This window comes from Quercus lobata, chromosome 3 (assembly GCF_001633185.2).
Source record: "Quercus lobata isolate SW786 chromosome 3, ValleyOak3.0 Primary Assembly, whole genome shotgun sequence".
Lineage (NCBI taxonomy): Eukaryota > Viridiplantae > Streptophyta > Magnoliopsida > Fagales > Fagaceae > Quercus > Quercus lobata.
Window position 1 is genome coordinate 53,650,940 of NC_044906.1, and position 14,146 is coordinate 53,665,085.

The 14,146-nt window shown below is 33.5% G+C and overlaps 1 protein-coding gene across 1 annotated transcript; it reads right to left on the reverse strand.

Moving 5' to 3' along the window:
• Positions 1-104: 104 nt before the first annotated feature.
• On the reverse strand, positions 105-3,923 carry LOC115982318 (probable arabinosyltransferase ARAD1). The gene is made up of 4 exons (XM_031104874.1): positions 3,233-3,923; positions 1,603-1,899; positions 1,405-1,500; positions 105-1,002 (listed from the first exon to the last, which is right to left on the reverse strand). Exons 1-4 carry the CDS (start codon positions 3,707-3,709, stop codon positions 580-582), a joined length of 1,293 nt encoding a protein of 430 aa, XP_030960734.1. The 5' UTR covers positions 3,710-3,923; the 3' UTR covers positions 105-579.
• Positions 3,924-14,146: the final 10,223 nt, after the last annotated feature.

Sequence of the window (14,146 nt, forward strand, 5' to 3'; positions counted from 1 at the left end):
GAAACAGCATTGAGCAACCCAAGAGATCCTGAAATGGCCTTTCGAAAAAGAAATTATCAGAAAGAAGGATGGGTGGGGGAGGAAGTTTACTTATATGTTAAGACTAATGAGTAATGACTGAGCTTTATCAATGTGCATTACATAACCTCATCCAAAAACACAATTATAACCAGTAAGGAACAATTTGTCAGACTATAGGATGTATAACCAATCCATGTGCTAATTACATTATTATGTCCTCACTTCGGCACTATTGAAAGGCAGAAACACCAGCGCTAAGCCGAGTCCTTCAATTCTTTTTCTCCACTAAAAAAATTAAAATAAAAGCATCAAAGAATGTCACTCATTTGACACTGAGGGATGAGGAGGAGGGTGTCATCCAGTAAAACACAGAAAATTAAGGACACAGAATAAAAGAAACCATAAAATTTATAATAAAAAAAAATGTTTCTCAATCTGTGTATTTAACTGGCCGGTTGTGGGTTGTTACTAGCTTTGGTTGTTTCTCTTCAAAGGGTTCTCACCATGAATGATGAAATGACTATGAATTTACAAAGTCACAAAAGCAGGCTTCTGAAATCATCTTCTCCGCCACCAATCAGGGACTTTCAACCTTCGGCTTCTATGCACAGCAAGTTTGACCCCAGGAAGCTTGTGTTTTACCTGCCTCCATAGCATATTGACAGCATCTTCTTTCTTTGGGGGGTACTGGAATTCATAATGATGGGAGATGTCCTTAAGCCGCTTCCACATTTCAATCCATCTCTCTTTGGGAAATTTTCGGAGCTGGTTAACCATGTAACCAGGTTCCAGTGCCTCTTTGAAAGAGAAGAATATAGAGAATTGGGAGTAGTCAATCTCATTCTCAAACGGGAGCTCAATTTGATCACTTATAATAACAGGCACACAGTGGCTCACAATGGCATCAAACAGGCGACAGGATGAAGGTGTGTCTCCAGCAGGATTCAGACAGAACTTTGAAGAACGCATTCCTTTCGAGGACTGGCATTACAAAAAAAAAAAACATAAAGAAATGAGAAATGTGGACAGTGTGCAATCACATGCATTTACAGTGCTGACCATGATTCTCCTACTCATGTAATGTAAAAAATGCTGCTTTTGAAGATTCAATTCTGTGCAACAAGAAATAAGTTTACTATGTTCCTTCAACATGGGGTCATATACCTTAATTATCACTATAAGGAAGTACAGGAACTTTTCTTTTGGAATTACGGTCAGAAATTATATGCCACAAACATCGCATGATGTTGATAAATTCTACATGTAGCAACATGCATCAAAAGGTAAGAAATGTATCTAGAAGAAGGCAGCAATGGATGCTTAAGATGAAAATAAAAAAACCTTTGATATCACTAATACATGATCTATTAATCCAATACATACCAATTTTATATTTTCATCAGTGGCAATACTCCGCTCATAGTGAACATCATCATAACCAGATAATATCTTTGCCAATTTAACACGAACGATGCCTTCCTGCAACATTACAAGACCCATGTTAATCAATTAGAATTTCATACAAAGACTTTAAAGAACTAGATGTTGCTTTTTATTCCAACTAGGTTCAAATTAACGCACATCTTTCCTGTATGTCCTCCCACGGAAGAAAAGAAGTGTAGTGCGAGATTCAAATGGGTCTGGAGTGTCATCAATTTTAAATGAATCCACGACGTGCACATAAGGGGCCACTACATCTTTGCTTAAATTTGACATGATTCTGGGGTAGCGGCCGAAATCTACAACAATCTGAATAGATGCATTAACCTGTTCTCGGAGAAATCTGAATGCATTGGGATGTGTCATAGGAATTACATGGTCTCGACCTCCAGACCGTTGCCAGTACTTGGATTGCCGTAACAATTTCAGTAAATCAATCTGAAATCAGAAGCAACCCATACTGAGCTGTAATAAAAAATACAGAAGTTCAAAAAAGGTGTAGCATTTAAAAACTTATTTTTATCCCACGTAATGTTGATGTGCAAAAGAGATGACATCAGAGGCAGATTTTAAGATACTGGAAAAAAGTTATGTGCAATGAAAATAAGCAGCATCACATAAAATAGTTAATAGGTAAAACACAATGAACTTAAACAAACACAAACAGCTAAGCCATTGATCATAACGCTCATCAACCAGTTACTTTAAAATCCAGTCAACCGATCCAAGCATAGTTTTCTAGTATATAGTCAAATGAAAAAGGGAGATGTTATTTAAAGGTGACTAATGAAAGAACTAAAATCATTTCTCTCCTTACTCTTTGTGGCGTTGAGTTGTTGATCATCAGAGGTCACCAAATGAACTTCAAGTACCAACTGAATGAATGATTAACCAAACACAAAAGTGGGATTTCTCTTATAAAGCAAAGCCTAATGACTCAAAAGTGATGTAATTAACTAACAAGTCCCACTGTCCTACACTACAACCCATGAAATCCAAATCACAAACACCCACTTCAATGTCTTTCTGCTACATGACTCAATAAAATAATTTCCAAACTTTCATATAATTCACATACTCTCTCCTGATACTTTAATATAAGCTACCAATTCATAATTATTCCAATATAACAATAGTAGCATCCAATTTACTCATCCTTCCCATTTTTCATTTGTAGATCTCTTTTTTCGTATTTCTTGGGACTAATTCATGTTTACTTGAGGTAGATCCTTTCCATCAATAAAACTTATTACTAAACAAAAGTAATCAGCAAAATGCTTATGTGAAAAAAAAAATCAAGCTTAATTCATCCAAATGAGCATAGAAACAAAATAGAAACAAAATAGAAACTATGACTTCAGATAGAATAGAATGGAGAAAAAGAATACATGTAACCAACCCTAACTACTTTGTTGAGAATCCATAGCTGACCCCAAGAAGACTAAGAATTTGTTATTGTTATTGTTATTGTTGCCATTCAACAAGATTATTAAGCTGTTCGGCTATACCCCACTGGATTTTTCTTCTTCTTCTTCCTTTCTTTTGTTTTTTAGGTACATGATAAAATCAACAAAAAGCTAAAAACCCAACTCAAAAACTAAGCAGAAACACTCAATTCATCACCATTAACGACAAAACCCAACTCAAAAACTAAGCAGAAGCACTCAATTCATCACCATTAACGACAAAACCCAATGCCCAATTTCCCAATTCCTCCAAAACCAAATTAACACAAACAAACAAAAAACTCAGAATCGAACCGATCAAGTACCTGTAATTGGCGATCAATCTCTGTATCTGGATCCGTCATATTGTGGCCATGAGAATTGAAGCTCAAAGAAGAAAAAAACGGCACAAAAAACGCGTCAGCCATTTCCGGATCCGAAACCCTAACCGCCTCTCTCTCTTCAGCCCCATCCCCTTCGTACAAAAGCGAGCCCATCATCCAAAACTCCACGCTGTGTTGCCTCTTGAGGCCCGAGTTCTTGGGCCACGGAGGCCATACCAGAGCCGTCACCGGAGTCTCCACCGGGCTCCGCCGGTTCAGCATGCCCACGTTGAACCGGCGAGGAAGATCGTACATGTAGACGCGGAGAGGAGAGGAGGGTGCACAGAGAGAGGGTGTATCGGTGGGTGAGTGTAGCAGAGGGAAAAAGTAGGATCTGAAATCGACGGTCCCGATGAAGATGGAGTATGAGATTAGAAGAAGAATCACGAAAATGAGAGAGAGTGAAGCTTTTTTGTACATTCTTGGATGTGTCTGTGTGTGTGCAATATCGAGATAGCAACGGAGTCTCTTTGTTTCTTGTTATACTATGACACACTCTCTCTCTCTCTATCTCTCTTCTCTCTCTCTCTCTGAGGAGCAACTAACAACTGTCTATTTAGTTATGTTATGTCAGATAGACAAAAAGGAAGAACAAAAGGATGATTACATGTTAAAGGAATGGCATTGCTATGCCAATATGCCATTGCCTTTTCTTGCTGCACATATTCTTGGAAAAATTCAAGCTAATTGGACACTTTCCGTTAAATTAAAATTAAAATTGTATCCCATCAAAAAAAAAAAATTTTAATTGTATCATATCAAAAAAAAAAAAAAAAAATTAATTGTAAAGTGTAAACTACAATTAATTGTCAGAATGCTGGTGCTGATTTGCTTAATACCAACTAGATTCAAAAAATTTTAAAACTGATGAACTTGGCCTTTAATTATTGTGAGAAAAATGAGAAAATTAATAACGGTTTAGTGACCTAATTTGCTTTAGTCCAAATCTCAAAAATGTTGACTTTATTTTATACAAATTAATAGTAAAAAATAAATAAATTATTATAATTTTAGAAAATAATAGAGAATAGCAATGATAATGACTGACTAAACACCACAAGACAACCTCCCCTACTATTGCTCCAATGTTCAACCAATTTAATTGCATTAGTCCAAACCTCAAAGGTATTAACTTTATTTTATCCAAATTAATAGTAAAAAATAAAGAAATTATTTTAATTTTAGAAAATAATAGTAAACAGCAATGATAACTGGCTGACCAAACAGCACAGCCTCTCTCCTACTATTGCTCCACCGCCCAACCAATATGATCGTCACAGGTCACCTCACCAATGCTTGTTAATCACACATTAGTAAAATCCATCTTTTAAATTTTATTTGTAGTTGTAGAACTGAAATTAATAATGAATTCTTCTATAAAATAAATAAATTAAGAAATTAATAATGAATTTGTGTAGTAGAGCCGTGGAGGTGATTTTGGTCAACGTATGGAAAAGATGTTTATATTTAATGCTATAATGATTAACTCTAAGCATCATTCTCATGGTCCCTTGTATTGGTCTTCTTTTTTTTCTTTTTCCTTTTTGAGGGTGTGGTTAATGTGGTATGAGGTCACATGGTGGTAAACACATTATATTTTATGTAACAGATGAATATATATTAATGTACAATTGGATTTTTTTTTTTTTTTTTTTAATGTACAATAACAACTCTAAGGATAGTTTTAAAGGATTCGAAGGGGTAGGATTATGGCATCCTTGTCTCAAAGAATTCTACTGCCACACTCTACTGAGAACTTGACAGGGACAGACCCAAGGGGGCCCAAGTGGTTTCAAGCGATTTTCTTTTAGGGTGATCATTAAAAAACTTAAATTACATAAAATTTAATAAAAAAATAACTTCATATATTGATTAAAAAAAACACACAAATACATAAATTCTTACAATTTCTTTTTAAGAATTTTTTTTTTGGGGGGGAAATTATTGCATGATAATCTGATTATCAATACTGCAAACTACATCTCTTTCAAAAAATTTGTTAAATCTTTTTGTTTGTAAAGACCTAATATATTTTTAAGGGGACAAAAGTTTAAGAATAAAGTTTGGCTATAAATTTAATTGTAACTTAAGACTACAACTCTCACTAAAAAAATTAATATGGATATACGTTTTGAAAATCAGACTATTCAATTGCATGTTCTTTATGCTCTTAAAATACATGTCAAATTTCAAGCCAATTGGATGTTATTTACTATTCGATCTATAAACTTATTTTTTATGTATAATTTGAGACTACAAAACCTCAAAACTTAAACATTTGATTAATGACATAGTTATTCGTCTTTGATCTTCTTGAAATTTTGCAAGTATGGAGGATACCAAAAAAAAAAAAAAAAATGTAACCCAATAGTAGATTTGTCAAAATTCACAGCCAATAAAAAAAAATATTGAGTGGAGTTATAACCTTTTTTTATATATAATTTCAACATATGGCGTCCGCTTCTGATAATATCTATTTATCATCAAACTAAAACACCAATTAGTTTTTAGTGTAGGTGGGGATTAAACCCAAGATCTCTTATTCAATAATCAGAGACTTTACCAATTGAGCTAACTAGAACCCACTGAAGTTGTAACCGTCTACATAACAAGTCTACAATCAAATTTGTTTCCAAACTTTGTCCAAAATTTAATTATGTTAGGACTAAAAAAATTTAGGGTGGTCAAAAAAAAATTTAAACAATAAAAAAAAATCATAAATATTTTTAAATTTATATATAATAATTTTTTTTCAAGTCAAAGTGGTCCTTTGACCACCTTGGACACAATGTGGAGCCACCCTTGCCTAGCCCGCCCTTGGTCCTAAGAATTTTTTTTTTTTAGTGAATATATTTTTCCAATTTGGATATTGCCCCTCCACCCCCCCCCCCCACCCATTTCAAAACCTTAGGCCCTCTCCCCTCCAATCAACCTAGCTCAATTAGCAACTGTCTAACCCAAAAACTTAAAAAAAACAAAACTTTAAAAAAATTATTATTTAAAAAAAAAAAAAAAAAAAAAACCTATTAGCCCAATAGTTACAAATTAAACCTAAAAAATAAATAAATAAATAAAGCTTTGTGTTCTCATAGATGATTGCATTGCATTGTATTATAGTGTATTAAGAAACAATAGTATTTTGTGTCTTTGTCTTTGTTGATCTTTTTATAGATGATTGTAATGTAATGTATTAAAAAACAATAGTCTTTTGTGTCTTTTATTTTATCTTGGTTGATAGTATGTTAATAATATACAGATACTTATTTGGATTTTTTTTTTTCTTATACTTCGGCCCTCCCTAATTTAAATTCTTAATGGACTTGAGATGGTAAAGGCCCAAACAACAAAAACAACATTAAGTGGAGGGAGATTCTATGTTAGTTATGGAAAGCTATAAATGGCTCACATGTTTAGGCATATCATCCAGTAGGCCCTGTCAGATGCTAGAGTTTTGAAAAGAAAGAAAAAAAAAAAATTGTTCTCTCTCATATACAATAGACAACGCAATATGTGGTAGCTCATGCTCTTGCTAGGAGAGTTATTTCCTCTCCTCATTTTATGATCTGGATGCAATCTGTCCCACCAGACATTGTAGACTTAATTAGTACTAATTTGGCACAAGTTTAGTAAAACTTATTTGTCATTATTCTAAAATATTCTAAGAACTTCAACTATTCTTCTAAGTTTTATCCCTTGTTTAATTAAATTTAGCTGATCTTTATAAATAAATCTCTATTAATAAGTTTGCTAAAGGTGTTAAGAGTATTGTAATTAAATTAGCACTTCTTATAGGTTGCATTGAAAATGTTCAAAGTGAGTTCAAATATCTCTTCTCAATTATCAAATCTAAAAATAACAATAATAACTAGAGCCCCACACTGTTAGGAAACTAGCTATATTACCTAGTGGCTATATGTGTATGTATTGGAATATCATGTGAGTATAATAGATTAGTGTTGCTAGGAGATTCAGTTAGTTGTTACTGTTAGTTATAGTTAGTTATATTGTTTAGTCAATTACTGTTAAGCTTGATATGCAGTTAGTTAGTGGTTAGTTTTTTTTTTTGGGGGGGGGGGGGGGATATGGAATTGCATTGTATATAATAGCTGAAAAGGATCAATGAGAGGTTATGAAAGAAATTAGCTAAACACTGTTCTAATCCCTCTCTATATTTTGGAGGCTTGTTACCCTTGAATGTAACTCTCTTCTTCTTTCCCATTTCTTCTCTTACCACTCAATCCCAATAATCCAAGAACCTAACACTTGGTATCAGAGCCCTCTTTCCTACAACCATGGCTGAGACTCAATCTTCTTCTTACATCAATGAGTCAATAGCTTCCTTCAAAACTACCACAGATCACCATGCCAATTCCCTACAAGAAATTGCCTAGCAATTGAATGTGAATACCCAGCAATTAAATGCCATTAGTCTTGCTTTACAAAAGCTTATTAAAGCCTAAGAGAAGAGACAACAACCAAAGACTCCATTGTCTCAAGCTATTATCTTGCCACTCTTGAATTTGGCAAAGAGTGTGAGACTTAAGTTTCCTTGGTTCAGAGGAGATGATCCTGCAGCTTGGGTATACAAGGTCAATCAGCATTTCAATTTCTATCAAATTCCACTCAATGAAAGGCTTCTTATGGCCTCTTTCCATATGGATGGTGATGCTCTGGTTCCAAGATTGTGAATCAATAGGGGTGTTCTTGGTTTAGGAGAGTTTTGTTGAGGCATTGTTAACAAGATTTGGATCTTCGGCCTTTGAAGATCCAATGGAAGCATTGATGAGACTGAGACAAACAAGTAATGTGGTGGCTTATAAGGGGCAGTTTGAAGCTCTTTCAAATGGAATCAGATGTTTGTCAGAAAACCATAAATCGAGTTCCTTCCTCAGCAGCCTCAAGGATGATGTTAGGCTACTTGTGAAAATGCTAAATCCAAGAATCTTAATGAAGCCTTTGGATTGGCTAAAATTCAAGAAGAGTACTTAGTAAGTAGCAAAAAATTTCAGAAACCTTCTTCACTTAAATTGTCTAAGCCTTCAATCATTTGGAAAAGGGAGGGGTATTGGGTAGGATTGAAAGCTTTTTCGTTATCGAAATCTCTTTCAACAGGGAATTCAAAAAAAAAAAATTTGTACAACAAGAAATAAATAAATAAATAATCAAACGTTGGAATAATTTGAATCTATCTCTAACTCTAAAAAAAAGTAAAAAGTGTACTTTAAGTTTTGTTTTTTAGTTCTTTTATGATTTCTTATAATATTATATAAATATTATAAGAAAATCATTAAAAAGGAAAAAAAAAATCCAAAAGTAATGTTTCGTATTCCTTAATGTTTTGAATGTATCAATATGAAACTTAAGTAGAATAAAGAGTCTTTTGTCTACTAAATTTTTAAAATGATATTTTTTGGTTTGGAAAATAAAGAATAAATAGAAGATATAAAGTTTCAACTGTCGTTTTAGTATCTTTAATTATTTTATAGATGGGAATTCATATTTTACCCACCAACAAAATAATAAGATAAAAAGTTTTGTCTTTTTCTATTTATATTATACTATTTATTCTATAAGATTCTTATCTAAGAGCAAGTATAAATAAGATCTTTAATCAGTATTAATGAGTCGTTGAAACTAATTTATTAAGTTTAAAACTTATTTTGTAATTTTCTGAACGCTCAATCCCTTTTATAAATCATTATTAATGTATAATATATCTAAATATTTAATATATTTAATATGGTGGGATTTTGATAGAAATTGAAACCCTTTTATTCTATGATACACCCAATATTGAACCTCATCTAATTGGACCAAGACCTGATTTTGAGCTGGAATCAAGGTCTAAGCTTCCCTTGCAAAGGCTGTCACCGGCCTAGATGGAGGAGAGAAGGAAGAAAGGCCTCTGCTCTAACTGTGATGAGAAGTTTCAGCCTAGGCATCACTGTAAGTTTGCTAAACTCTTCTTGATAGAAGGCCTTTATCCATTTCAAGGGTCTTGTTCTAATGTTCAATTAGTAGGGCTTGATGAATCTGATATGCCTTTGTCACATGAATCTGACATGCCCTTGTCACATTCTGAAATTTTTGAATCTTTTTCATCCTTATTCTTGATTTCATTTCCATGCCCTTCTTGGATTGAGGAACTCAAAGCTAGTTATCAGCTTTCTACTGAGGTGCAATAACTATTGCAACAACTACAATCTAGTTCCAATTGTTCCAGATTCTTTTCTTTGCATAATGGGTTAAGTATAAACAAAGGATCTATCTGGGATCCAATTGTAGCTTGAAGTCTAAGGTGCTTCGACAGGTCCATGACAGTCCACTAGGGGGCCATTCAAGATTTCTTAAATCTTTCCATAGGTTGAAACATGATTTTTTTTAGGTAGGAATGAAGGTAGACTTGAAGCAACACAATAGAGAGTGTGGGGTTTGTCAATAAATAAAGCATGGGACATGCCATCCAACAGGATTGCTTCAGCCTTCCTGAAAACCAAGGTCTGCAGTTAGTATGGATTTTGTAGTTGGTTTGCCTAAATCTCAAAGAATGAATGTGGTTATGGTGGTGGTTGATAGGCTAACAAAATTTGTTCACTTCATGAGTTTGTCTTATCCCTATTCTGTTGTCAAAGTGATTGCTTTATCTGCTCAAAATGTCTTAAAGTTACATAGTATGCCTACTTCAATTGTGTCTGAGAGGGATCTAGTGTTTACTACTAAGTTTTGGGTTGAGTTATTCAAACTTTAGGGTGTCCAATTAGCTATGTCATCTACATATCATCCTCAGACAAATTGGCAGACAGAAGTGGCAAACAAAAGTTTGGAGCATTATTTGAGATCTTTTGCTGGTGATAGACCTACTAAATGGTTCAAATGGTTAAACTTGGCTGAATATTGGTTTAATACCAATTATTACACAACCACTAAGGTGACTCCCTATGAAGCCTTGTATGGCTTTGTTCCTCCCAGACTACTAGATTATATTTCATGTACTACTAAGGTGGCTGATGTGGACACTATCTTACAACCTAGACATAGTATTCTCTCTTTGCTTAAACAAAATCTAGTACTTGCTCAAACTAGAACAAAGTAGTAGAGTGATCTCCATAGGACTAAAAGAGTGTTCCAAGTTGGAGATTGGGTCTACCTTCGGCTACAGCCTTATAAGCAACAATTTGTGGCCTGCAGAGCTTCTCATAGGCTATCCCCTTGTTTCTCTGGCCCCTACAAAATTCTTGAGAGGATTGGAGAAGTGGCATATAGGTTGGAACTTCCACCTGAGTCTGCAATTCATCCTTTGTTTCATGTCTCATGTTTGAAGGCTAAATTGGGCAAGCACAATGTCTCCATTTCTATGCTTCCTACTGTCAATTCTTGAGGCCCCCTCCCCTCCAATCAACCTAGCCCAACTAGCAACCGTCTAACCTAAAAGATTAATAAAACTGAAAAAAAAAAAAAAAAAAAAAAAAAAAATCTTTGTGTTCTCATAGATGATTGCATTGCATTTTAGTGTATTAAGAAACAATAATATTTTGTCTTTGTTGATCTTTTCATAAATGATTGTATTGTAATGTATTAAAAGACAATAGTTTTTTGTGTCTTTTATTTTATCTTGGTTGATAGTATGTTAATAATCTATAGGTACTTATTTGGGGGGGCTTTTTTTTTTTTTTTTTTTTTTTTTTTTTTTTTTGCTTATACACCAACCCTCCCTAACTTGAATTCCTAATGGACTTGAGATGGTAGAGGCCCGGGCAACAAAAACAAAAACAACACTAAGTGGAGGAAGACTCTATGTTAGTTATGGAAAGCTCTAAATAGCTCAAATGTTTAGGCATATCATCCAATAGGCCTTATTAGATGCAAGAGTTTTGAAAAAAAAAAATTTTGTTTTCTCTCATATACAAGAGACAATGCAATATGTGGTAGCTCATGCTCTTGCTAGGAGAGTTATTTCCTCTCCTCATTTTATGATCTGGATGGAGTCTGTTCCACCAGACATTAAAGACTTAATTAGTGCTTCTTCTTCTTCTTTTTTAAAGATAATTACAACATGCCACTAACCCCGCAACTCGAACCATTTCCCCCATAGACCCCCAAACACTTTGTGCATAGGGAGGTGCCAATTCAGCTATAAAGCTTTTGGCAACTTAATTAGTGCTAATTTGGCAAAAGTTTAGTAAAACTTATTTGACATAATTCTAAAATAGTCTAAGGACTTCAAATATTCTTCTAAGTTTTATCTCTTGTTTTATTAAATTTAGCTGATCTTTATAAATAACTCTCTGTTAATAAGTTTGCTAAAGGTGTTTTTTTTATACAAGATATAAGATACAAGATTTAATTAGTGCTTCTTCTTCTTTTTTAGAGATAATTACAACATGCCGCTAACCCCGCAGCTTAAATCATTTCCCCCGTAGACCCCCAAGCACTTTGTGCATAGGGAGGTGCCAATTCAGCTACAAAGCCTTTGACAACTTAATTAATGCTAATTTGGCACAAGTTTAGTAAAACTTATTTGACATAATTCTAAAATAGTCTAAGGACTTCAAATATTCTTCTAAGTTTTATCCCTTGTTTAATTAAATTTTGCTAATCTTTATAAATAACTCTCTATTGATAAGTTTGCTAAAGGTGTTTTTTTTATACAAGCTATAATTTCTACTCTAACATAATCTAAGTATATATGTGTGTGAAACTCCCTCCTGAAAACTTGAACCTCGACCCTTGTCCCCCACACTCCACAAGTATTTATACTTATTAAGTGACCACCGCACCAAAGGTGTGTAGTGTGCTAAAGGTGTTAAAAGTATTGTAATTAAATTAGCACTTCTTATTAATTACATTGAAAATGTTTGGAGTGAGTTCAAATCTCTCTCCTCAATTATCAAATCTAAAAATAACAATAATAACTAGAGCCCCACACTGGGTAGTCAAATGTGGATAGCCATTATAGCATCAATAAAATTAATAAAGATTTGAAAGAGTGAAAAGAAAATGCATAAAAAAAATACTAGTATTAAATGAGATAGAGAGAAATAGTTTGTTGGATAATGTATTTACAAATGCCACTATTGTATCACGACTATAGACCTATAGTGGTGTTTATAAAACATTGTTATAGGTCCCATTTTTTTTTAAAAAAGGCTATAGCAACATTTTTATAAATGCCACTATAGGTCCATACCCTAATTAAAAAAAAAAGGCCTATAACAGCGTTTTAGAAACGCCACTATAGGTCCATACCCTATAGTGGCTTTTTGAAAACGCCACTATAGCCAAAAACCACCAACAAAAAAAAAATTTTTGATTTTTTTTAAATTGTAATTAGATTAAAATTACAATTTTAATTAAATTAAAATATAAAAAACAAAAAACATAAATAAAACAAACCCACCTAAAAAATCCAAAATCAAACACAACATGCTCACATCCAAAAAAAAAAAAAAACAGCAAGTCCACCTCAACACATTCAAAGACCCACAAAGCAAAGTTGACAGCAAACAAGAAATAGACCAAAACTATTATAAAAAAAAATGAATAGACCAAAACAATCATTAAAATTTTTTTAAAAAATGCTTACCTGCAACTATACAATCAATGGCATCAAACACAATAGCACTCCTTCAATCACAAATTCATAACAATAGCACCATCTACAAATTTGAACAAAATCAACTAGCTGCAACACCATTTTCAAATCCAAAACCCACTAACATTAACATCACCACAAATAAAACAGAGAAAATAAAATCAAAATGGCGAGGAAGAGAAAAGAATAAATCCAGGTGTGTAGTGAAAGAAGAGTGAAAGAAAGAAAAAAAAGAAAGAGAAAAGAAGAAAGACAAAGGAGTAGAAAGAAAAAAAAGAAAGAGAAAAGAAGAAAGACAAAGGAGTAGAGATAAGGGAGAGAAAAAAAAAAAAAAAAAAAGAAGAAGAAGAAGAAGTAGAAGAGAAAAGAAATATGAAGAAGTTAGTCGGGAAAGTGTGAGGATTAATAAGGGAGTGGGGGTAGGTGGGGTAAGTGGGTTTTGAATTTTGAGTGAAAATAATGAGGGTAGGTGGGGTTTAATTTTAAATGAAAACAGTGGAGGTAGGCGGAAAAGTGCGGGAATTGGCTTTTTTTTTTTTTTGGACCTATAGCAGCGTTTGCAATCATGACCCAGGACCTATAATGGCATTTGCAAACACCACTATAGGTCCTCTGTTTTAAAATTTTTTTTTTTGGTGATGGGCTATAGCAGCGTTTTACAAACACCACTATAGACCCTTGTAAGACTAGGACTTGTAGTGGCGTTTGTAAACGCCTCTATAGACCTATAGTGGTGCTTGCAAACGCTACTATAAGTCACTTGTTTATTTTATTTTATTTTTTGTGCTAGACTCTTTCTTTAACATTTTTTTTTTCTGTGTTGGGCTATAGCAACGCTACTACAGGCCATTGTATGACCAGGACCTATAGGGGCATTTGCAAACGCCGCTATAGGTCCCCTATTTTATTTATTTATTTATTTGTGCTGGACTCTTGTTTAACTTTTTTTTTGGCTAGGCTATAGCAACGTTTTACAAACACTACTATTGACCCCCCAAATGCAACTATAGGCAGTTTTTTTTGTAGTGTCATTTGGTTTTTTCTTAATCATTTGAACTATCATCTTCATTCATCATTCAAACGATCAAATCATTCTAGTGATCAAATGACAGCGATAATATTCATAAATATTATGTTTGGCTCAGTGTAACTATTTAATATGTTTGTAAGTTTATACGGAATATAATTGGATTGTACATCGTGAGAGAATAAAATATAATGGAAATTAATATCTAGTATTTTCTCTTATGTTCTTCTCAAAAAAA

Bases quoted from the DNA above. Each gene is read 5' to 3' on its own strand.
- LOC115982318 (XM_031104874.1), bottom strand. From the start codon at position 3,709: ATGTACAAAAAAGCTTCACTCTCTCTCATTTTCGTGATTCTTCTTCTA. The intron at 1,900-3,232 runs GTACTTGATCGG...TTCTGATTTCAG, and splicing joins AGATTGATCGCCAATTACAG to ATTGATTTACTGAAATTGTT. The intron at 1,003-1,404 runs GTATGTATTGGA...TTGTAATGCCAG, and splicing joins CTGATGAAAATATAAAATTG to TCCTCGAAAGGAATGCGTTC.